The following is a 26400-nucleotide window of genomic DNA, read 5'->3' as shown; positions in this document are numbered from 1 at the left end:
TTGCTGTAGGTAGGCTTAGTGTTGCACCTTATTTGCCATGAATGATCGTTACATATTATTAAGACTGCTTTTTGACATCTTAAAAGATGTTTCTGCACATCGATGTCTTCCTCGTGAAACACGTGGAATTACCAGGGCTATTAAACAGACAGCTGTATTAAATGCACACAGTATGGTATAAATGCTTTGATGGCTATCTGTGTGCGCTACGAGCAGAATGACACTCTGGTAACCATTCCTATTGTCATTTTTGCAGGAAAAGCGGTCAATCGGCGCGAGCAGCAATGGACAGGCAGTGGTCCACCCAATACACATCCGTTGACACACTTGGAGGAATGCATGGTAGGATTAATCAGTGCCCAAGGGAGATCAGCTACCCATGCGGGTGCTGACCCCATGGGTCAGAACTGAGGGCAAGTCCTGCAAAAACCCCGGGCTGGATTGGGGTTATGTTATGTGGTGTCTGTGGACTCAGCTTCGGGTAATGTGTTGCAGTGTCCGTGGAGCCTGGTTCGGGTAATGTGATGCAGTGTCTCTCCAGTTGTGGTCCTTCAAATAAGCCTGCACTATGTGAAGTTACTCATGTCACCCTGCCACCTCCCCTGCTGCGAACCACTTGTCTGTTGTTTTCTATTTTGCAAATGAGGATTCTGAGGCGCCACATCGTCTGAGGCAAGCCTCCACTTCAGCCCATCGTGTGTGAGTTGAAGATGAGGGGCGTGCTGAGGACCCTCCACAGGAGGACCAACATCCTCAAACTGTTGCCGGGGGGGGGGGGGGGGGGGGGGGGGGAGGTGGGGGAAGGGGTTAGTGGGAGCGGAGGAGGTGCTGGGGGTGAAGGGAGCATTGCAGTCAGCAAGTGTTTTAGCTGCGGCCGCATGTTCCTAGGAGGAAGCCACTTTTACAGGCTTTGTCCCATCTGAGGCAGCGGGTCCAAGTCGTGTGCAGCAACACATAGCCAGGGTAGAATCCCGTATGCCACTTCTGCGGAGGTTGAGTCGGCAAAGTCTCTCCGCTGAAAGACAGGCAGACGCACACCTGGACATGGTGGGACTGTCAAGGGAGAGCGTCAAACTCAGGTGAGAGCTCCTCCAGGCCCTGGGTGGCATTTTTGGCAACATCGCCACACAATCTGCAGACATGTCGCTGATTGCTGCTGCGATCCGGGAGAACACCGAGGCTGTCAATGTCCTGTGACAATTGATGGTTTCGACTTTGAGCACTGCAGCCCCAAGTGTCATACCACACAGACCAACAGCACTTGAGCCTTCCGATTCAGAAGCCGGGCCTTCCATACCCAGAGCTTCTCCAGGGGGTCCAATGGCGTCTCCATTGTCTCTCCCCGAACAGCAGCGCCCTGCTGCACACCGTCTTGGTCCCAACACGGGTAGTGGCAAGGAGGAAGTGGGGTGGGGGGGAAAGAGTTAAGATCGGGGTGGGGGGGGCGGAAAGAGAGAGAAGGTGGCTACAGTTAAATACAAGTTCGGTGCTGGGGGGTGGGTGGTTGTTTTGTTCCCGTTTGTTTTGGTTATTTTATAAATTTTATACAAATTGTTCTAAGCAAAAAATGTATTTAACTTTCAAAATTAAAATTGACCCACCAAGTTTCTGCAATGTAAAAATGTTTCAAAAATTTAACGTTTTATAAAATCTTTTGTTCACCTGAATCATTCTTGTGCAGTGTCTGATTTGTAGACTAAGAGCGGTAAAAGTCAACATGGTGGGATAGAGTGAGCAGGCAAATGTGAAACGTGCCTTTCACTGTTCAAGCAAAGCGTTGATTTAGGAGTTGCTGACACAAGAGTTATGTAGTGGCGAAACCTCCACGAGGTCTCCCCTGCGGTGGTGGTAACATGGGTTCATTGCCAGGTTCCTCGTCCTCCTCCCCTCTCTCCTCAGGTGGTCCTGCAGTCCCCAGTGGCAATTCCTGTCCCATGATGTTTAGCATTCAGCACACCACAATGAACTCAACCTGCTGAGGGGAGCATTGCAGGCTGCCTCCAGAGTGGTCCAGGCATCGGAAGCGCTGCTTGAGCACTCCAATTGTCTTTGACGATACTGATTGTGGCTATATGGCTGTAATTGTAGTGATGCGTGGCTTTTGCCTGGGGGTTCCGGAGGGGGGACATGAACCAGGTGGCGATGCCGTAATCTTTGTCCTCCAGCATCCAACTCTGGCCTTGTGGCTGATGCTCAAACAGGTCAGAAACAGTGGTCTCACACAAGATTAAAGCATCATGGATGCTCCATGGAAACTGGGCATTGACTGCCATGGTGCACTGCATATGGTCGCAGATGATCTGTACATTCAGCGAGTGGAATCCCTTTCAGTTTCGATAAACCTCTGGCTCCTCTAAAGGTGCTCCCAGGGCGATGCGCATACAGTCAATGGCACCCTGAACCATTGCAATTCATGCAAAACCCACAGCCCTCTCACTCTGTGCCTCCTTGGTCATTGCGTGTGTACAGTGCAGTAGTCACCTGGTGAATGCAACTATGTATAGCCAACTGCGAGATGCAGCATATGTCCCCTGCTGATGCCTGAAAGGAGCCGGAGGCAAAGGCGGCAAATCCTGCAGTCACCTTCACTTCGATGGGCAGTGCAGTCCTGTTGCCGTTGGTAGGCTATAGGTCTGCCTTTATGAGCTGACATATCTCTGTGACCACCTCTTTTCGGAAGCATAGCCTTCGAACACACTGTGCCTCAGACAACTGCAGGTGTGAGCGCTGATGCCTGTAAACTCGTGGGGGGGGGGGGGGGGCGGGGTAAAGCCTCCTCCCCATACATCTGCGAGCTCTTTGATTACACTCATAATGCTTTTGAATAAGCCTTCTTCCAGCTCTATGGTGCATAGAAAAAGCAACCAGCATTATTGGCAGAGATATTATAGGCCCCATTCTTTTAAATGTCCTCAAAATGTCCTCCAATGTGCTCGAATAGCCTTAAAAACAAACTATGAACGCATATAAAGCTCAGTGTGTAAAATGCAGCCTTCTTTCAAAATCCTTTTAAGCACTGAACTTCTGCTCCATTTTTCAAAATGGTGCAGTTAGCGTGGGTGCGTCGTGGGTCCGAGCAGGTAAGACTTGAGTTTTCACAGCGTTTTTTTTGGCAGGCAGTAAAAATGGCAATATTGGCGAATTACCCGCCCGCGGCGATAGCGGGATATTGCACGCCGATTTAGTCATAAAAAGTGAAAAAGGGTAGGCAGTATTTTTACCACCACCGGCGCATAACCGCTGACCAATTTTCCGCCACGACACTAAATTTTGTGTGCCCCGTTTACCGCTGAAAAATGGCTTTTTCTGCCCAAAAATGGCAGAAACCTGCCCAATTTCTAGCCCTATATTTGTAAAAGGAATGTCAATTATAATTATGCTTTTGTTAAAGCATATTCTTCTTCTTCATAAAATGTGATTGCAAATCTCATTATGTCCTGCAATGTCTCAGGGTTCAAAAGATTGAAACATTTCTCAAACTGTGATTCAGCAGTGTCTTCAGATACAAGTATATTAGCTTGTTATTTTGAGACTAACCATTACTAAATGTCACAAATAATATTTCTCAAGTAATGCAGTGTTTTGTTCTGAGCGCAGTAAAGGATTCAAAGAATCAGTCACCATGAATTGCTTTAAAACTGATTGTACTTAGTGTCTGTATCTAGGATACATTAATAGCTTTTTAAAATGCTACTTTAATTAAGCGTTTCTCCCCCTCACCCCCTCCGCAGACATAACTGACAATTTTTATTTAAGATTGTGTACTGTCTAGTAAAAACAGCTTCAACAGCCAAAGCAGTTACCACAATGGCCAATGGATGAATTAGTACAATCAAAGGTGGCAGCATAAGAACATAAGAAATATGAGCAGGAGTAGGCCATTTGGCCCCTCAAGCCTGCTCCGACATTCTATAAGGCCATGGCTGACCTGATCCTGGCCTCAACTCCACTTCCCTGCCTGCTCCCTAAAACCCTCGACTCCCTTATCATTCAAAAACTGCAGAATTGGACATTGTTTTTCTCATTATTAAGGTGTCATTGAGTCGTTTGGAAAGTGCCATTTTGATAGTAAAGCTAACAGTGGCATTCCTGTTACCTTTGTAAACAATGTTTGTCCCTTTTAACAAGAAAATCAGTAAAAATATTAAAACGGTGTCCTTACAGGTCAGTGTAATCCAAAACAGAATGACAAAAAGCATAGTGTACTATAATGCAAAGTCATACCTCCTTTATTCCAGTATCCTGCGTAGTCTTCATCATTGCTATTCTTATAGGTGTCTTGATTTGTCTTCAAAAGTGCTTTCGCTACCTGAAGGACTATGCCATCAATGAAGTCTCGAGGCAAAGTAGCACAGTTTCTAACTTTCTCTACCTTGTCTCTGGGTTGGAAGCCAGCTACCCACTTGCTGGACACACAAAAATCTGCTTCAACAGAAGTATCTTGCACCATGCCGTCACCAACATTTGAACAATGTGAAATGTCATGAGTAAACATTGAAGCCGAGTCCTTCACCTCACTACAATTAGTATTGTTTCCTGTACTCAGAGTACAAGAATATCTCCCCCTAATATACTGCGTTCGTTCTTCATCCAACCTTTCTTCACTGGAGGGAGGATATGTCCTTTGATTGCCAATCAGGCAAACCTACAGAAAAAGGAAAAAGATGCAAATCAAGTCTGTCCGTTTGTCTTATTGGGGCAGATTTTGCGGTAGGTATGTGGGGGACAAGTACGCCATCATATCACCTTTGAAATTGACTAAGTTCGGGATTGCTGCATGCACTTGCGCATGTGCTAAATCCCGTACTTGTGATCCGTCAAGGTATGCCTTGACAACTGATCTGCACCGATGGGAAAATACTCATTGCTGGCAGAGAGTTGGGCTAATTGCCCAGCAATTATGTCCGAAAATTTTAGAGTTAATGAAAGCAGTCGCAGGACTGTTTCACTGTGAAAGGAACCCATTTGTATTGAACATTAAGAGCAGGCAGCGGATATAGTTGCAAGCAATACAACTTTTACCCTAAAATGTACAAAATCTGCAAATTGTTTGGTGAATTGAAATAAAATTTAAATTATACTGTTACCAGAAAACCACCCATTGAAACAAACTACTTATACTGAACACATACCGCTTATTAGCGTTCTGCACCAAAAAGCCATATCATATTCCATCTCACGCACTGTTTGTAAATGATATGGATCCGTGGCAGACACTTTAACGTACACATGAAATGTTTAATTCTGTTTATTGCAAATATACCAAACATCCACATATTTTAGAACTATATATAAATAACTATGAATGAGAAAGCAGACACTGTGACAAGTACATTATACATAGCTGCATATGAATTTCATTGAGTAGGTGGGAAAACAACTAGTTTTTGGTTTAGTTGGTAAATGGTACAGTACATAGTCCCCTTTTCTGTACCCACTCTCACGGAAGCATGTTTTGTTTCTGAAAACTTAGCGTGTTTTTTGGCTATGACTTTATAGATACAGGGTACTGCATTTCAATAAAATCAACATGTTGGTATTTTGTTACATAATTTTAACAAAATGCTGATATATGAACTAAGTCCAAGTACAGTTTAAAAGTTTTTAAAATATAATTTCAATGCAAGAGACTGAATGAAGTTTCTGTGGGCATGGCTTAGCATTGACAGATTTTGTGGGTGTGTCTTCTCTTGCACATAGGCCTTATGCTGCACTCCTGGCCTCCTTGATGTGATCTGCTGCATACAAATCTGCAACGCCAAACATCAAGTGTGGGGCCTTGCACAAGGTAAGTTCGTAATTTTTTCGGAGGTCGGCAGCGTATTAAGTAGCTACGCCGCCGCCCGCAATTTTGGGGCCATTATATTACTTCTCTCCCCACAGTGAAAGGCACAAAGAATAAGCAGTTTCAAACCAGTAAAGACCAAAATGGTTTCATTTGAGTACAGAAGGTACACAGTGGCTACGTCAGTTTACAAATTTCATATATATAGTGCTCCAACAGATTTACATGGTGTGTGTGTGTATATAATATTATATAATATATAACACACACACAGTGTAAATCTGTTGGAGCACGCAAAATGCTTAAAAAAGATTGTTAGGACAAAAGTTCCTTATCTTAACTTAAAAGTTTCAATGTACATCTTTCACATTCAAACAGTTTACTTAGCATTATGTATCCCAGCAGTTTTCCCTCATTAAATCTGCACTAGAGCGCTCTGCTAAATCTAAGAAAACGGAGTTAAAAATTTATAATCTACACAGTATAAATAGAAACCATACTTGAGAACTAGTAGTTTATAGAGCAGAAACCATTCATGCAGTGGTCAGCATATAGCTGTCTAATGGCTTATTTTCCATAAACTATCATTCCTTGACATATATCCTCAATGTAAATGTCAAGTATCAAGGTGGCATAATGTCATTAGCTATGGGATATACTAACTTCAATAAAAGTACCAAGATACACCAAAATGTCTCCTTCTATATTTTAGTTTAGTATAACTGTTTCTGCTGAGGCAAGTCAATATGACACTACTGTATAATGTAATTTAACATTTACTATGAGTCTTTGTTTTATTTAAAACTATATTTTGCAAAATCATGCTACAAACTATTATAGACCAAAGAATGCATCAATACCATTTAAGACTCAAATCTGTTGATGTTAAGACTTCATGTGAATAGTTCCAATTTGGGCCCAAGTGTCGGGTGGAGTTGCTCCTTTTTTTTTGGAGCAACTAGTTTAGTTTGGAGTATCTTAGAAATCGCAATTCTCGGCATTTAGTTTGCTCCAGTTCTAGTGAGTTAGTTTAGTTTAATTTTAGTTCAGTTTTTTTCCAAAAGGGGGCGTTACCAGCTACTTACGCCTGTTTTGCAAGTTTAGGCAGCGAAAAGTTACCACAAACTAACTTAGAACGATTTTTGTATGCTCAGAAAAACCTTGCCTATACTTTAGAAATTAGGCACTGGTAACGAGAGATTGGGGGGTGTTGGGGGTGGGGGGGAAGAGGGGGAAGGGAAGTTAGGGGATTTTACAAAGCATTAAACACTTCACTTTTACCAATAAAGAGCCATCATCAATAATAAATGATAAATAAATCAATAAATAAAAAATTAAATGTTCCTACCTCAATGTCGAAGCAGTGGCAGCAGGCATCGAGCTGCGATTTTTCGGCCATTTGGCCAGGGGATGGGGCGGCTTGGAAAACACTGGGAGGGCGAGCACGCACGACGCAGGCACCGAGCTGCGATCTTCGGCCGTTCGGCCAGGGGATCGGGGCGGCCTGGAAAACACCGGGAGGGCGAGCACGCACGCAGACAGCAGACACCGAGCTGCAATCTTTCAGTCGTTTGGCCAGGGGATAGGGGAAGCTTGGAAAACACCGGGAGGACAAGCACGCATGACGCAGGCACCGAGCTGCGATCTTCGGCCATTCGGCCAGGGGATAGGGGCGGCCTGGAAAACACCAGGAGGGCGAGCACGCACGACGCAGGCAGGCTTTGCATAGCTCCACACAGCCAAAAATCAATTTTCTGCATGTCCCTTTAAAGATGGCCAATTGCCAATGTGTGTAATTGCGCATGCTCCAACGCGCATGCGCAACGCTGCTGGCACTCAAACTGACGCTGTGCCCTAGCCCCGCCCCCCCTGCCGGCAGTGCTTGCTCAGAATGCTGTTTGCTCTGCCCCCAGCAGCTCCTGCTGCGACGCGCTGAGCTGGAAACGGGCCTACAGATATTGGAGAATCGCGAGGTAAGTTTTAGGCGCCTTTTGAGTTCTAGAAAATGGGCGGGCCTCTCAGAGATGCGCCGTTCTATCGGGGATCTGAAACTTGGGACAATGAAACTAAAAAGTACAGCATATTGAATGCCTTAGTAGCATAAAAATACTAAAAAATATATAAAAATGAAAGTAATTTACAAAAATAAGAAAATGGTATTCCTCAGAGTAATTTAATAAATAGTTTGTCTAACAAATGCGCTCAGATTTTTCCCCAAGATTTTTAATGCATTTGTAAACACTATTATCTGGACAGCAAGGGAGAGTTGTAAAAATGTTGCATTAGACCTTCACAGATAATCACTAAAATAGAGTATGTTGAACCCATATAAGCCTAACTGGCACTATGACACACTGGATCAATAAGCAGCTTTTTAGAAAGAACTACTGACCGCCCTACGACATAGATCCTGAAATGTTTAACTCAAGAATACTTCAGAATCCGTAAAGCCAATACTACATCCCTGCAGCTTTTTGTTGTTGTTGTTCTCCTTTAAATTTAGTAGTTTTAAAGCAAGTCTAATTTGGGAATTTTTAAGGAAACAATTCTAAACCTACTCTAATCATTTTGGCAAAGTTTATGAATATGCTAGAAAAAGAATATTCTACGTAACCAAAGAAAAAACATTGTAGAAAGAAATTCCTTCACACTAACCCGTTTTGTTGAGGGAATTCGAAGGCAGTCTTCCTCTATTTTAAAACCACAAACAGAACCCACTTCTGTAATGAAATCCAAGTATGCTCTGTACTGTGTGCTTTTGGTTTGCCTTCGACAGTACTTTCCATAGAAATCAAAAAAACAACAAGGTAGGACAAAGTAGCGGCATGAATAGGATGACCTGGAGCATAAAATCAAATAAATTCCTGAGCGTTTTAGCACTGTAAATACTTTGCTGTCACATCCTGTATGCAATCAATTAACCTAGTGACTACCCAAATGGTGGAACGGTATGGCATTTATTTGTATTCAATTAAACACAGCAACCCAAACTCTTTTTTGCTTTAAATCAATATCATTAATTTGTTCTATTACAGTACACATAGATATTAAAGCAATGGTTTTGTTTACAGGTATAAACAAACACAGCTGGAACTAAGGTGCTGAATCAATGCACAAAACCAAATAGTTCCTCACTGGAAGGAAGGGAGACAGACACTGATCGATGTGGTGCATTTAGATTTCCAAAAGGCATTCGATAAGGTGCCACACAAAAGGTTACTGCAGAAGATAAAGGTACGCGGAGCCAGAGGAAATGTATTAGCATGGATCGAGAATTGGCTGGCTAACAGAAAGTAGAGTGTCGGGATAAATGGGTCCTTTTCGGGTTGGAAATCGGTGGTTAGTGGTGTGCCACAGGGATTGGTGCTGGGACCACAACTGTTTACAATATACATAGATGACCTGGAAGAGGGGACAGAGTGTAGTGTAACAAAATTTGCAGATGACACAAAGATTAGTGGGAAAGCGGGTTGTGTAGAGGACAGAGAGAGGCTGCAAAGAGATTTAGATAGGTTAAGCGAATTAGGCTAAGGTTTGGCAGATGGAATACAATGTCGGAAAATGTGAGGTCATCCACCTTGGGAAAAAGAAACAGTAAAAGGGAATATTATTTGAATGGGGAGAAATTACAACATGCTGCGGTGCAGAGGGACCTGGGGGTCTTTGTGCATGAATCCTAAAAGGTTAGTTTGCAGTGCAGCAGGTAATCAGGAAGGCGAATGGAATGTTGGCCTTCATTGCGAGAGGGATGGAGTCCTGCTGCAACTGTACAGGGTATTGGTGAGGCTGCACCTGGAGTACTGCGTGCAGTTGATCCTTGATGTGTGCAAGGTGACCTCTGGCGTTTGTGATTTGACAAAGAATTGGAAAGATTGGCCACCTTACTTAAGGAAGGATATATCAGCTTTGGAGGGGGTACAGAGACGATTTCACTAGGCTGATTCCGGAGATGAGGGAGTTACCTTATGATGATAGATTGAGTAGACTGGGTCTTTACTCGTTGGAGTTCAGAAGGATGAGGGGTGATCTTATAGAAACATTTAAAATAATGAAAGGGATCGACAAGATAGAGGCAGAGAGGTTGTTTCCACTGGTCGGGGAGACTAGAACTAGGGGGCACAGCCTCAAAATACGGGCAAGCCAATTTAAAACCGAGTTGAGAAGGAATTTCTTCTCCCAGAGGGTTGTGAATCTGTGGAATTCTCTGCCCAGGGAAGCAGTTGAGGCTAGCTCATTGAATGTATTCAAATCATAGATAGATAGATTTTTTAACAAATAAGGGAATTAAGGGTTACGGGGAGCGGGCGGGTAAGTGGAGCTAAGTCCATGCCCAGATCAGCCATGATCTCGTTGAGTGGCGGAGCAGGCTCGAGGGGTTACATGGCCCACTCCTGTTCCTAATTCTTATGTTCTTAAAAGAAGGGAGAAAAGGCAGACAGAAATTTGTAAGTAATATTGTACATTTCAGGTGTGTCACTTTTTAAAACTGTTCTCATTAAACAATTATTTGTGTTTGAACCATGAGAAAGCCAAGTGTGAATTTAATGAGTACAACCACTTACTAATAATGTTGGGGAAGCCAGCACTATAAAACAAACATGTTGTACATGGCAACATGTTTCATTGAGTCATAACGTTCAGCAAAATAAGCAACTTACCTTGCTGCAACAACAGGAATCCATGGTGTTAGCTCATCAGAATGGTTGCCAATTATCCAGTCCACACCCGGAAAAAGAAAGTTATCACTTGGTGTAATGGCACATTCCTAGTAAGAACAGCAGGAGCTTAGTATATTTTAGCCTCCTTTCAAGGGATAGACAATCCCTCAAACTTGAGGAAGACTTGCTTCTACTCTAAAACTGAGTTCTCAGGTGACTGTACAGTCCAATATGGGAATTACAGTTTGTCACAGGTGGGACAGACAAGTTGTTGAAGGAAAGGGCGGGTGGGAAGTCTGGTTTACAGAAGTTCAGCACTACTTTGGTGATCCACTGGAGTTCTGTTTGCCACAAGGGTGCATCTCTGACCTTTGCTGGTTTTCCAAGATTAGGGTCATTTGTATTTGTAGGCAGGCTCTCCAGCCTCTGTTGCAAATCAGCCTGGAGTGGGTGGAGTAGAGATCAGCTGCAGTAGACACAGAGGCCTGCCGCAGCATAGCATGGCATGTGGCCTCGTTGCCAAAGAACTTTGACATTTTCTTTTAAAAAGCAGCATGGACTGGACAATCAAATCATTCTGATATGTATGGACTGCATAGGTTTGCTGATCCTTTAAAATTTGAATGATTCTCCGTCATCAATGACAGTGTTGGTTATCAGGGATAAACATGCTTTCTTTGCATCCAGCTTTACAAGGACATAAATGAGAGAACATTTACATACCATTACTGTAGGCCGCCATATTAGATGTATTGTATGTCCCTTATTATCTCCAGCAGGAAATCCTGGAAGTGGTGGGGGAGGTAGCTGACAGAGCAGTTCCTGGAGAATTTTCTGCCCAAGTCTACTTGCACCCAAAAGATCACACAACTGGAGTGGAAAATCTAGGCTATAGCTAAAACATAATTTCTGACTGTTTCCTCCTTTAGACTAGGTGTTCTACTTTGGTTACTAAGATTGGTGCTCACAAGTACAGTTCTCCACTTACTCAGTATTAGGAGCTGAAGCCTGCTATTCTCACCCGGACTGGTGCCTCCAGTTTCACACCAACATGTTTGACTTTTAACTGCCTTCTGAAGTGGTCGAGCAAGCCACTTGGTTATATCAAAACAGGGTAAGTAAGGATTGGCAATAGATGCCAGCCTTGCCAGCAATGCCACATGCCACCAATTAATTTTCTTAAAACTAAAACATTTAATTTAACTTTAGTTCTTTTTTCAGCGAGGCAAGGAATCTTTTTTTTTTAAAAAGTTGATAAATTTTGTGATCGTCAAGGTTGGGAATTGGAACATTTTCAGGCACCAAGCATCAACTTTAAGGTAAAGCAGAGATGTAGAGTGAAGCTCCTCCCAGTCTGCCTCAGCAATGCACTTCAGCACAATACCAGTTATAATCTTCCATTTTCCACTTCATCTTGTAGCCTCAGTGAAGTTGTCGGTTTAGTGCCAATGTTGTGCGTAGAAACCAAACGGAGGCTAACCAAACTGATTTTACAAAGGACCCTTACAACCAACGGATAGCTAGGCTGGATCTAAACCCTTGTCCCACAGGTAAAAAGCCACTATATTATCCAGTACCCCTTGTATTCCAGGTTCTTCGTGTTTGTAACCCTTGTTATTCCTTTGTTAATCTGGAGAAAACAGGAGTGAGTTTTTTTGGGAGGAGGAGCAGATGAACTGTCTGCACATTAAAATGAAGCATAGTGCCCAGCGTCAGATAACTTTGTGGATCACAGAGTAAAACTCCTTGTTCATGTAGGACTCTCAAAGGCAGATTATACAAATTCATACACCTCCTCACCCCATGACTCAGAGATTTGTGCTTTGCAAACACATACTGGGAAAGTTCTGTGGAGCTTGCTGACCTCTGCACCTAAATTCCTGCTAATTCAAAGAAGAATTGGATAGATACTTAAAGGTAAGGTATCTTATAACTACGCAGTTCTCTGCCAGTCCCGTACAGCCCAGGACTGGCTTCTCCAATGTTAAAGTTCACGCATGCACAAAAAAAATAGGGGGAATATTGCTCGAGGGAGTTGGTGATTTTAAGGGATTAATTATAAATACAAAACACAAATCTAAAATAACTATACTTGTTTTGCATAAATCAGCTGGATCAGGCTTTAAGTTTACATTATTATTACAGTAGAAAATAAGCAATAAAGCTTTGAGTTTAATGTGCAAGTAGATTTATAGCGTATGAAAGCAACATACAGTAATACATATCTTTTTCTTACCTCAAGACGTGTCTGTGGACCATACATGTCCCAAATCTTCCGTTTCCTCACATCTATGCCTCTACCCGGGTGCTAAAAAGGTAAAGAGAAGCTGAAACTTGCAATCTTTTTATTCAATCAATCACAGTATTGTTTTTCGACACTTTGCATAACTGAATAAGAGGTAATATTTTGTTGCACCATTTTTGCAAAATAAAAATCATTATACGGGTTGAGTGTCCGAAATCCAGAGTTCCGAAATTCGGACTGATCCGTGGCGGGGTCGTCCTGAATCTGGAAAATATTCCGAAATTCGGACATTTTTTTAAACCAATTACCGCTGAGAGTTGGGCCTAGGGAGGGAGAAAACACAAACAAAAAAAAAAAAATTCCAAAAGACAAAAAATAAAAATTCACAAAACCCTCACCTACTAACTCGCTGAAAACAAATTAAAAAAATAACTTTAACTTACTTTTTTTGCAGGTCTTCAACGCAGGTTTTTCCCGTTTGCCGACCCCTGACCCGCAGCTGCCGAACCCGGAACCACGGACCCCCCCACCCCTCCACCCCCCCCTCTGCTGCCGCCGAACCCCCCCTCAGCCGCCGACCCAGGCGTTTCCGGATTCGGGACATCGGAAAGACGTTCTGAAATCCGGAACGGCCTCGATGCAGAGGATTCCGAACGCGCTACCTGTAATACAATTCTGTTTTTTTAAAAATATATATATTTTGCCTTTCGGATTGCATAGGTTCAGAATTTATGACAATTATATGACATGGAAAAGGATTTACTGTGCTTAAGAATATATTACTTCACAACATAATATTTTCTGTTTGAATCGCAGACTCTAAAGTGGATTCATGGAATTCTTATGATGTAGCCAATTTTCAAAAAGATATGTAGGATTTGAAATTCCACTATGGTACCAGCCCTGCAGAATTTCAGTCCTGTAATGCTTCATCCAATTTACAGCCTCCTCAAACATAAGAAGTGGGAGCAGGAGTAGGCCATTCGGCCCCTCGAGCCTGCTCTGTCATTCAATAATTGTACAGCTGACATCTACTATTCTGGGAAATTGCAGGCAAGAATTAGTTTCCTATCTCTGCATGGCAATTGTTGGAGCTCTGCTGCTGTTCGCTACTCTTGCTTGCAAGGGAGAGCATTTGCAAACAGATCAGCCTAGAATTTCTTGCAAAATTTTGACGGCACTATGACGCAAGAGTAGATTGCGCTATTTGAAGAAATTTGCATGTATCTGATTTACGCCGAAACATGCAAAACATTCTGAACAGGCGTAAATTTAAAACCAACATTTTATGCACAGCAATACCCAGTCATTATTTCTGGTGTTTTTATAGCAATTGTTTTGTTTTTAAGACTTGCACTTCATTTTCTGTACCTTTGAATATATTTTTTATGGTATCAGAATCTGTTACATTAAAAAGAGAAAAGCTTCCACAATTGCACTGGGCATAAATTATGATTTAATGGCATTAAACTTTAATTTGCAGAACATCAATAAATTAAAGAGGGATGTATGTTCTGGGTTTTCCCCAATTGTTTATGCTGATTTTGGTTTGTTTTTTTGCTGGTTTTTATATTCCAGGGAATGCTAATGATATTCTCAAAATTTTCAGTGCAAGTTGCTGTCAGCAAAATCGACATGGAAACCAGTGTAAACAAGGTGGGCTGTTCGCAGGCAGCAGTGCTACCTGGACTCTAATTTTTTTTTTAAATGACAGTTTGATCACAATATTAGTAGTTTACCACTGTCATTCTAACACATGGATCTCTAATTTACAATTTTCATTACAAGTTTTTAGGCCAGATTTTGCTGTGAGCAGCGAATGGAGGGCTTGCATTTGCCCATGCAAAGTTACATCAAAACAATGCAGCGCCCTCTACAGGGCATATGGGACCTGTGCGAAAAGGTCAAGCACCCAAATATCTCCTTAACCAATCAGACTGAACAATCGTTAAAGAGCAGCAGTCTAAAACAGGAAGTGCAAGTTAGAATAGTGAATTCAATGTTAAATCAGGTACAACAAGCAAAATAGAGAGGGAAAGAAAGATTGGATTAAAGAGACAGAAAGAAATAGTTTACAAAAAATTACTTAAAAAAAATTCTCCAACAATTAAAATCTTGTAAAAGTACATTTTCAGTGCCAGAGAGGTTGTTTGGCAGTAATTAAGACTTATCATGCAGTTAATAGGGTACTTAGAATGGAATGGACAAGCTATAACTTGTTGTGGCAGGTTTGGTCCGTGTCTATACATGTGAATGGAGAGCCAGACAGTGAGATGCTGTTTTTGCGCAACTTACGGAAGGGCAGCGCATCTCTCACAGCAACCTCAGGATTTTTGCATTTAGCTGCGCATTGCCACTCGCTGGAAATTGCTGTCTGATTTGCTTATAAATAACTGTGCCTCACTGTGATTTTTACAGCAAAATTCACCTCATTATATTTACTGGATTCAGGTGTTGCTACTTTCTCAATGTGCCATATCAGGCACAGATTTCATACATTAAATATACAGATATCAGTAAGTGGGTGTAAGTGCATAGAAGAACCTTAGGCTCAGTGATTTATCTTCGAATACTAAAATAACGTTTCTTGACGAAGAGGGAGTTACAAATATCCTTAAGGAGAAAAAAAAATTTATTCTCAAAGTATCTACTTTTCCTATATTTCTATATTTTCATGAGGAATTTCAACAGCAACTATAGAACGGTAAGATGTCCCATAGTGAGCCTTACATTTAAGTAGAAGATAACATTTAACAACAGTATTACTGCTGTCACAGATAGCGTTAAGGTTCCATCAGCTCAAAATTTGCTTACCCCTTCATTGGTTAGGATATGAACCAGTAATCCATTTCCACATCCCAAATCTATAAAGGACTGTTTGACAATCAGGCCTTTTTCTGCACGCTCGTCTTCCCAAAGAACCTGAAATATGATTAGAAGCAATGTTGCAGGAAATAGGAAACATATTTTTCTATAAGAAATAAATCAAAATACTGTAACATTTTTTGCTACAACCAGATTACATAAATAAGCATAGAATAAAGACGTTTCAGTCCGTCAACCTGTACACAAACGGTTTTCAATCTTCTCTATTGTAGATTCTACTCAATTTGTTCAATATCCTTAATAAGTTTCTCCATGCCCATCCCAAAACGGATAATCAACATCGATGAAAAGTGAAGCAAAACTCCAGGATCTCCACACTGTGCTATAGGAACAGGAGTAGCCCATTCAGCTCCTCAAGCCTATCCTTCCATTCCATCAGATCATAGCTGATCTGTATCTCAACTCCACTGATGTTCATTCAATGCTGTGGTGTTGTAATATACTGTACAATCTTTAGGATATAGGGAGTAATTTTAATCTAACTCATCCCATGCAAAACTGACACAATCAGATCGGCCACTCATTTTATATGCCACCTGATTTTACTTTCGATTGACATCAATGGAAATTAAAATCAAGCAACATGTAAAATGGGAGCCTGATCTGATCACACGAGTTTCCCACTGTGTGAGTTAAGTTAAAATCACCCCCATAATTTTCATGACTTTTCATAAAAAAGTATACGCATGAAATGGCCATTTGCTGCCACAACTGCAATATAGCTGTTGAAGATGCGGTTAGAGTAAAGGAACATAAAGGTGAAACAAACCTCTAAGCTGCATAGAAGATATTTGCCTGTGGGTTGCACAAAATATTTAATGAGTGCAGATCATGTAACTTACAAACCGGTCAGCAGTATGACTAAGTCAGTTATAAATTAACTTTTCAGTCATATTTATGTTGAATCTGCAAAAAGAATTCAATTTTTGGAGACCATTTTAAATCAGATATTATGTGCTACTGAATTTCATGTTTATTCCAGTTTAATATGTTTCAGTGTTAGTGGAGTTATGTTCTGTGACAGCAGAAAGTTTTGAATAGGATTCTGCAAGGTAATGTCTTTCTTCAATATTTGGACAGGATTGATACCCCACATGTAGCTGACTACTTTGCACACTCAAACAAAAGCCATTATTTATACCAAATGTCAATGATAAAATGCTGAAAGGTATGGACAATGTAATAAATACACAATTCACCTAAAACTGTTGTAGCAGAACTGGAGAAGAGTACAAAATTACGCAAGACTAAACAGCAGGATTTTTCTCCACATCCACAAGTAGTGGAATAGATTATCAAATATAGCTAATCCAAAATTTATTAACTTCATTCATAGAAAGCGTACTCTAAATGTCTGACTAAGAAAAGGACTGAAAATTCTAAAGATATCAATAAATTATCGACATAGATGAATCAATACTCAACATTGCACAAAGGTTCATGTGCTAGTCAGCCAGTGGAAACATTCTCTGTGGAATGTCCTCTAACCTTAAAATAATATCCTGGAGTTCCATGAAAAGACTTCAGGAAAATCTACACAACTTTATCTGTTTGATAACCATACAGGTGTTGATTCACTTCCCTCAGGGATTAAATAAATTGATGGGGGAAACTGTAGGGAATCAATGGAAAGGGCTGTAACTAGAATTTTTTCCCCCCGCTCCAAAATTACCTGAGATTTTCCTCAAATACTTGAAGTTTTCAAAGGTTCTTTATGTGAAGTCTGCCAATTAGCAAAGATAGAGATTAATTGAAGGGTTCCCTGGCTGTCTCAATGATCATGGCTACCATCATTTCCCTGGACCACAACCACACACGATTGCAAAATAATTAGGCCAGCATATCCAAGTTTGTGAAATCCAAACAAGTTACTCTACCAGTAAGTATGTTGCAATGGCGACATCTTCATACACAAATTTTTCAGGATTTGTAACTTCAGGCCAAATCTAATTAAAATGTAATCACAAAAAAGAGATATTAAGCAAGCGTAGCAAATGGGAACAAATAAATGACAATGCAAAGCAGCTTTTAAATGCTTGACAGGAACATGGAGTTTCCTCCACGGGCGCAATCGGCAAAATACGCCCAGAATGCACTGGACGCTATGTTAGTTTAGCCAGGGTGAAGTAACTCATTAGCATGAACCTAAACAAGTAGATCTCCCCCGAATCAGCACAATCAAGCAGTGCAAGGAACAGGGCATACCAGTTTCACAATGAGTGGGATTGCCAGGAAATGCAATTCTTCAACTGCCTGATTTAATGTTCTTGGTCTTACATTTTAATTGGCTTTAATCTACCCTTGGTACACAAGACCTGTGACCAGTAGTCAACTGAAGCCACTGAAGTGTGTCCTACTTTGCTTGACTGAATTTAGACTAAATTTAAAGTAATTGCAGCAGCAGCAGGATAAACAGATCTGTCAGGCTTCAATTGCCTGCTGGTCTGATCACTGCGGGTGATTAATATGGTCATGTGACCAGCTGCCAGTGCACCCTAGATTCTGGGCGCAATGTGGTGAACGCGGAAACTCACCAATCCCACCCAGGGGCGTGGCTAGTTTTGAGAGTGGAGTATTTGGGTGAATGGACTTTTGAACCAACGTAAAAGATCGCGGATAGTCCAACGTAAAGTGATAATGGGCGCAACTCACTTTCTTTTAAAATGTCGCCATCTTTAGTGCTATTGCATTTGATTCTGCCCAATTCCACTGATATATGGACAAAAATAATGTGGAAACTCCACGTCAGGTACTTTACATCCAAGTCAGCTATGTGATTTTAAGCATTACAGTAAGTATTCAAATTGGGGGGTGATCATTTTAAATCAGTGATGTTGGTATTCTGATACATATTGCACTGCAGTCTTAATGCAGCAGTGACTACACTTCAAAAGTACTTAATTGGCTGTGAAATGCTTTTGGACATCTTGAAGTCATGAAAGGTGCTGTATTACGGCAACTTATTTCTTTCTCTAATATAATTAGCAATATTGATAATCATAAGAATAAACTTTTTTAAATTATATTTGCTTTAACACTGAGGCTGGAAATCTGCAACCCTTCAAGCGTACTCTGCCACAAGTCTGAAAAGGCTGGAAATTAGGCTGGGACCTGGATTTGCTAGGTTGTTACCATGTAGTTACAGGTTGTCAGAGGTCTGGAGAAAAAAAAAATAGAATTTAAATGAAAATAGAATTTAAATAAAAATAGAATCGTTATTTTTAGCTTTTTCTCAGAATTGTACCTTAACCATTTCTTTGTATTTTGCTTTTAGACTGTGGTAACATTCACTATATTTTTCCACTGAAATGAGAGAAAGTGTGCTCTTAAAAGAACTCTTCTTGTTCTCTGTAGACCATTTCACAATCTTTGTAAGCAATACATCTGTGATCCATGCTGTTTGGGGAAACAAAATCCCATCCGCATTCCATTCTTCAGGGCACAGTATGGAAACGGAAATAAACCTTTAACACAGAGTTTTAAAAGAAACTGTTAACCACCACAGAAATATTAGTAAAGAAAGAAATATCAATTTCAAGATGAAAGTAAGTTAGTTGTAAAGTATTATGGAATTGTTATGCATATAAATTGGTTGCGCCAAAAATTTCTGCGGGGGAGGGGTTGGTTCTCCCAATCTCCTGCCATAATTTTAGTGCAAAACAATGGTCTTTACATAATTAGAAAATAAATATGTAATTCTTGTTGCAAAAAACCTTCTGAAGAAAAATACAAATTGATTTTATGTAATACCAGTCCAGAACATTCCCCCGATCACTACAGCAAAGAAAACTCAATCTAATATCCAGGTAAAATTCTCAAAATTAAGTAAACACTATATGCAGTGAACTGAATCTTATATTTAGTACATTATTGCACATTTCGATGGGTGCAGTTGCCCCACACCCCAATGGGTAGGTGGAGTTCTTTAGCCTTGGTCTCAGCCCAAATAGTAGAAGGTACTCTTAAAGATTTTAAAAAGTGAGGAAAGCAATGGGGGACTATCTCAGCTACTCTTCCCTAGTAAGTGGCTCAATAATTTCATGAGACACTTGATTTAGAACCTGCCCTAGGCTAGACCACAATGGATGGACAGACTACTGGATAAAAAAGACAAGACACAGGTGGGAAGTATCACTGAATAATTGGAGGTTGTACATCAGCTCTCGATTTAAACAGCATACTTAAACTTGTAATTATTCAGCTAGACTGCTGAAAAGGTCAAATATCCACCCAGTAACAGGCTTTCAGGCATCCTTTTACTTTTGTGAAAGTCCAAAAAGTTGGTACATGTGAATTCGGAATCTTTCACACCAGTGGGGATGACACTGATTGACATGCTCGTTCTACTATGGGCACAATCCTACTGAAGAGGCCACTTTTTTTAAAAAATGGTCACGATTACTGCATCTCTGAGATCTCCCGGCATGCTCCTCTCCTGACAGATGAGAGAGATGAGGTCATGCATTCGTGCCTCAACGGGGATTCCATCCGCTCCCGTTGCCTTGTTGTTCTTGAGCTGGCGGTTGGTCTTTTCGATCTCGTGCAGAGCTGGGGTTCTGCTGAGATGGTGGCGGGTAGAATGCTGCGGGATGGAATCGAGGAAATTCAAGTCAAAGGCAGAGTCTCGGTTAAGGAGATCTTCGAAGTGCTCCTTCCAGCAGGTCCTGACTGCCTCGGTGTCTTAGATGAGTGTCTCCCTGTTCTTGGCCAGCAGTGGGGTGAGGCCTTGGGTGTTTGGCCGTAGGTGGCCTTCACGGCAGTGAAGAATCCTCGCACATCATGGCTGTCAGCTAGCTGCTGAATCTCCTGTGCTTCGTCCACCCATCATCTACTCTTTAGTCGCAGGTTTTTTGTTGGACCTCAGCCTTAAGCCGTCTGTAATGCTGCTTTGCTGCTCTCGAGTTGGGTTGTTGTTTTAAGTTCAGAAATACCCTGCGCTTGCGAGTTATTAGCTTTTGGTTCTCCTGGTCACTCTCATCAAACTAATCCTGGTGTTTCCTGGTTGAGTGACCACGAGTGTCTCTTCGCAGGCATTGGCTATGGAGGCCTGGAGGACAGACCAAGCGCTGTAGGCATTCTGCGTCTCGGGGTCATCAAGAGACGCCAGGTTAGCAGTGAGGCGCTGGCTGTATAGGGCTCTCTTAGCTGGGTCTTTTGCGTGCCCCAGCATTGACTTTTTTGCAGCACCGCTTCTGCTGCCGTCGCCGCTTTGGGGCTATGTGGATGTTGATGATGGAACGGATTAGGCGGTGGTCCGTTCAGCAGTCGTCAGCTCCTGTCATGGCGTGGGTGATGCGCACATCCTTGCGATCTACCCTGGCCAAAGACTGCCCTAAGTGGAGGAAGTGCATCCGGGAGGGCGCTGAGCACCTCGAGTCTCATCTCCGAGAGCATGCAGAAAACAAGCGCAGGCAGTGGAAGGAGTGCAGCAAACCAGTCCCACCCACCCTTTCCTTCAACGACTGTATGTCCCATCTGTGACAGAGACTGTAATTCCCGTATTGGACTGTTCAGTCTCCTAAGAACTCACTTTTAGAGTGGAAGCAAGTCTCGATTTTGACGGACTGCTTATGATGATGATGACTGAAGAGGCATTGACACCAACACTAATTCTGTTAACAGTACTCACAGCCTTCACTTCATTCTTTTTCTGCAGCAATGGTACTGCTGACTGGCTGAGGACTCACCATAATGACTCATCTCCTTTAACTTGCCGAAGTTTAAATCTGTAAATATTGCTCTTCTTGAATGTGCAACTTTCTGCAATCTGCCCTTCTACTGGTATAAATGTTGCTGTGTTGTTCACAAAATCTGCAACGGACATTGAAGCATTAATGTTTCTTCAAAAAAAATGAAACAATTAGTTCACGAGTAACAATGCAAATACACTTTAACTTGCAGAAAAACTCTCAAGCGGACTGGGTGGTGCAGTTGGTTTGAACACTGTCCTTTTGCTTCTGGGATTTCAATTAAAATTCAGCCAAGATGGATCAGATGAAACCCTTTTCTTTCTACCAACTGTAAGAGTCCTTTGCAAAATAACTTGGAGCAATCTCAGTCCAGTGGGTGTGGTGCCATTGCACAAGTATTTCTAATTCTGCATAAACTCACTCAAAGACCACAGTACCTGGTGTGAGAAATCAAAAGAAATTCAACTGGGTGATGTTTTAAGACTGGGATTAAAGTACATTGCTTGGGCAGAATACACAGCTTCTCGTCTCTCAACATTAAGAAAATATTCTGATTGTGGTACACCTGGTCTGATACTGATACTCAGATCGAATTGTTGAACAGCCCCAACACTGGGCGGATAATTCCCACAGAATGCTTCCCACCCCTCCTCCTTTTAAAGTTGTAAAAATGAATTTTCTCCGTAATTGCCTGCAGAGAAACATATAAACAGTCAGTCACATGGCAGGTTAAAGTTAATAGAGAAGTGTGAAGTGATTCATTTTGGTGGGAAGATTGAGGAGAGGCAATATAAACTAAACGGTACAATTGTACAGGGGGTGCAGGAACAGAGAGAACTGGGGCTGTACGCACACAAATCTTTGAAGGTGGCAGGTCAAGTTGAGAAAGCTGTTAAAAAAGCAGAAGGGATTCTGGCTTTATTAATAAGAGGCATAGGGGTCCATTTTCACATGAACAAAATGGATGGGTTGGAGACGGAAAGTTGCAAAAATCTAAAATTTGCCTGCCCACTTTCACCAGGCAGAATTGTGGGGGGAGGAGGTGGGCAGCCAACCCGCTGCCAGGAGGCGGGTTGGCATTTTAAATATTATCTGAAGCCTCTGCTTTAACCTGCAGGCAGCCAAGGATCGAGAATAGCTTCCTGTGGTCCCACCAAGCTCACCCACCAGCAGCCCGCCCCCATCAGAGATCAGACCCCTCCGCTGCCCCACCCAGCACTTACCTGTTGCTGCGACATCCTAGTCACCCAGCATTCCCCGCCCAACTGGAAACCAGCCTGACAATCAGGCTGGCTTCTGGGCAGGAAACCCGCCCATTACGGCATACACATGCTGTGGAGTGAAAACGCGACAGCATGCCGGGTAACCCAGATTATCGGGGTCCCCTGCTCCGGGCGGGTGGGAAATGGGAAAGTCCCAGCCATAGGGTACAAAAGCAAGAGTTATGCTAAACTTTTCTTAAACACTGGCTAGCCATCAGCTGGAACAGTGCGCTAAATTCAGGGCAACACACTTTAGAAAGGATGTCAAGGCCTTAGAGAGAATGCCGAGATTTACTCGAATGGTAGAGATTTCCTAGAATGATGCCAGGGATGAAAGTCTTCAATTATTTGGAGCGGGGGCAGGGGGCGGTGTAGGGAAGACTAGACAAACTGGTGGTGCTCTCGTTAAAGTAAGATAAAGCATAGGTTAAGGCAAGATACAGGTGTTCAAAATCATGAACGGTTTTGACAGAATAAATAAGGAGAAACTATTTACTGTGGCAGGTTTGGTAACTAGAGGACAGATTTAAGATAATTGGCAAAAGAACCAGAGACAACACGAGGAAAAAAAAATTATGCAGCGAGTTACAATAATCTGGAATACACTGCCTGAAAGGGTGTTGGAAGATTCAATAACTTTCAAAATGGAATTGGATAAATACTTGAAGGGAGATGATTACAAGAGGGAAGAGCAGGGGAGTGGGTCTATTTGGATAGCTCTTTCAAAGGCATGATGGGCAGAAATTGCTTCCTTCTGTGCTGCATCATTCTATATCGTGGAATTTTGCGCACAAGTGCAATATGCCCCAATCACTTCAATCTTCACCCGTAAAACTGGCCCGCCCCAAGTTACAGAACCTCATGTGTCTTTCCTACAAATGTGCTTGTTCAGAGTATCTCTTCAAATTACGACCAGATTTTCAGGCGCGGCAGAAATTTTTCGGGTGTTTTATTGCAATTTTTTAAAGCTTTTTTTTTAAAAAAAAGAGACCTGCTTCCTATTTTCTGTTTCTTCGAATGCATTTTTATGGTCACATTAAAAATGGAAAAATTTCCGATTCCAGTTTCTTGAATATGCTGTGTCTGAATGTTGGTTGAATGAGTTGAAACTTTAATTTTTATACTTAAAATGGTGTTACATAGGATATACGACACTGAAAGAGGCCATTCGGCCCAACCAGTCCATGCTATCATTTATGCTACACTTGAGCCTCCTCCTGTCTTTCCTCATCTAATTCTGTCACCATAACCCTCTATTCCCTTTCTCCCTCGTATGCTTGTTGAGCCTCCCCTTAAATGCATCTATACTATTTGCCTCAAATACTCCCTGTGGTAGCGAGTTCCACATTCTGGGGGAAATGAAAATCAGAGTGTGCCAGGAAGGGACAGAATATATAAGCATAAAGGTGAATCAGAAAATGGGAATTTTTTTTAAAAGCTCTTCATCGGAATGCACGTAGCATTCATAACAAAATAGATGAGTTGACAGCACAAATGGGTATGATCTGATAGCCATTACAGCTACGTGGTTGCAAGGTAACCAAGGTTGGGAACTAAATATTCAGGGATATTTGACAATTCGGAAAGACAGACAGAAAGAAAAAGGAGGTGGGGCAGCACTATTAATAAAGGATGAAATCAATGCATTAGTGAGAAACAATATTAGCTCAGAAGATCAAGATGTTGAATCAGTTTGGGTGGGTGGAGGTAAGGAATAATAAGGGGAAAAAGTCACTGGTGGGCATAATCTATAGGCCCCCAACAGTAGCTACACTGTTCGACAGAGTATAAATCAAGAAATAAGGAGGCTTGTAAAAAAAAAGTAACGGCAATAATCATGGGCGATTTTAATTTCATATTGATTGGATAAAGCAAATTTGCCAGGGTAGCCTTGAGGAAGAGTTCATAGAGTGTACCCGGTATCCCTTGTGTACAACATGCATTGATCTCATCCTTTATTAATAGTGCTGCCCCACCTCCTTTTCCTTTCTGTCTGTCTTTCCGAATTGTCAAATATCCCTGAATATTTAGTTCCCAACCTTGGTCACCTTGCAACCACGTATCTGTAATGGCTATCAGATCATACCCATTTGTGATGTCAACTCATCTATTTTGTTATGAATGCTACGTACATTCAGATAAAGAGCTTTTTAAAAAAATTACCATTTTATTCCTGCTTTGACCCCATTTTCTGATTCACCTTTATGCTTATACATTCTGTCCCTGGAGGGTAGCAAATGTAACACCACTTTTTAAAAAAGGAGAGAGTAAACAGGTAATTATAGACCGGTTAGTCTGACATCAGTAATGGGGAAAATGTTGGAGTCAATTATTAAGGATGAAATAGCAACGCATTTGGAGAGTAGTGACAAGGCCGGTCCAAGTCAGTATGGATTTGTGAAAGGGAAATCATGCTTGACAAATCTTCTGGAATTTTTTGAGGATGTAACTAGTAGAGTGGACAAGGGAGAACCAGTGGATGTGGTGTTTTTGGACATTTGACAAGGTCCCACATAAGAGATTGGTGTGCAAAATCAAAGCACAAGGTATTGGGGGTAATGTATTGACGTGGATATAGAATTGGTTGGCAGACAGGAAGCAGAGAGTCAGGATAAACGGGTCCTTTTCGGAATGGGAGGTAGTGACTAGTGGAGTGCCACAGGGCTCAGTGCTGGGACCCGAGCTTTTTACATTATACATTAATGATTTGGATGAAGGAATTGAGTGTAATATCTCCAAGTTTGCAGATGACACTAAACTGCGTGGTGGTGTGAGCTGTGAGGAGGATGCTAAGAGGCTGCAGGGTGATTTGGACAGGTTGGGTGAGTGGGCAAATGCATGGCAGATGCAGTATAATGTGGATAAATGTGAGGTTATCCACTTTGGTGGTAGAAACACGAGGGCAGAGTATTATCTGAATGGTGGCAGATTAGGAAAAGGGAAGGTGCAATGAGATCTTGGTGTCATGGTTCATCAGTCATTGAAAGTTGGCATGCAGGTGCAGCAGGCGGTGAAGGCGGCAAATGGCATGTTGGCCTTCATAGCGAGGGGATTTGAGTATAGGAGCAGGGAGGTTTTACTGCAATTGTATAGGGCTTTGGTGAGGCCTCACCTGGAATAGTGTGTTCAGTTTTGGTCTCCTAATCTGAGGAAGGATGTTCTTGCTATTGAGGGAGTGCAGCAAAGGTTCACCAGACTGATTCCATGGATGGCTGGACAGATATGAGGAGATACTGGATCAACTGGGCCTTTATACGCTGGAGTTTAGAAGGATGAGAGGGGATCTCATAGAAACGTATAAGGTTCTGACGGGACGGGACAGGTTAGATGCGGGAAGAATGTTCCCGATGTTGGGGAAGTCCAGAACCAGGGGACACAGTCTTACAATAAGGGGTAGGCCATTTAGGACTGAGATGAGGAGGAACTTCTTCACTCAGAGTTGTTAACCTGTGGAATTCCCTGCCGCAGAGAGTTGTTGATGCCAGTTCATTGGATATATTCAAGAGGGAGTTAGATATAGCCCTTACGGCTAAATGGATCAAGGGGTATGGAGAGAAAGCAGAAAGCGGAAAGGGGTACTGAGGTGAATGATCAGCCATGATCATATTGAATGGTGGTGCAGGCTCGAAGGGCCAAATGGCCTACTCCTGCACCTATGTTCTATGTTTCTATGTAACAGTACGTTGCGGAACCAACCAGGGAGCAGGCTAACTTGCATCTGGTATTGTGTAATGAGACAGGATTAATAAACAATCTCCTAGTTAAGGAATGAGTGACCATAACATGGTTGAATTTCAAATTCAGTTGGAGGGGGAGAAAGTTGGATCTCAAACCAGTGTCCTAAGCTTAAATAAAGGAGACTACAAAGGTACAA

General features: G+C 42.0%; 1 protein-coding gene across 1 annotated transcript in view; it reads right to left on the bottom strand.

The window, feature by feature from the left end:
- trmt44 (tRNA methyltransferase 44 homolog) overlaps nt 1-26400 on the bottom strand; it is a 65183-nt gene that overhangs the window by 33059 nt on the left and 5724 nt on the right. Inside the window, exons 2-9 of the mRNA XM_070871319.1 lie at nt 21262-21385; nt 18819-19038; nt 17452-17520; nt 15503-15610; nt 12680-12751; nt 10444-10550; nt 8441-8624; nt 4225-4645 (exon numbers count right to left, since the gene is read on the bottom strand). Of these exons, the coding sequence (XP_070727420.1) occupies nt 4225-4645; nt 8441-8624; nt 10444-10550; nt 12680-12751; nt 15503-15610; nt 17452-17520; nt 18819-19038; nt 21262-21385 (1305 nt within the window). The remainder of the gene's footprint in view (nt 1-4224; nt 4646-8440; nt 8625-10443; nt 10551-12679; nt 12752-15502; nt 15611-17451; nt 17521-18818; nt 19039-21261; nt 21386-26400) is intronic.

This window comes from Pristiophorus japonicus, chromosome 2, assembly GCF_044704955.1.
Source record: "Pristiophorus japonicus isolate sPriJap1 chromosome 2, sPriJap1.hap1, whole genome shotgun sequence".
NCBI lineage: Eukaryota > Metazoa > Chordata > Chondrichthyes > Pristiophoridae > Pristiophorus > Pristiophorus japonicus.
This window is presented reverse-complemented; position numbering and strand designations above follow the sequence as displayed.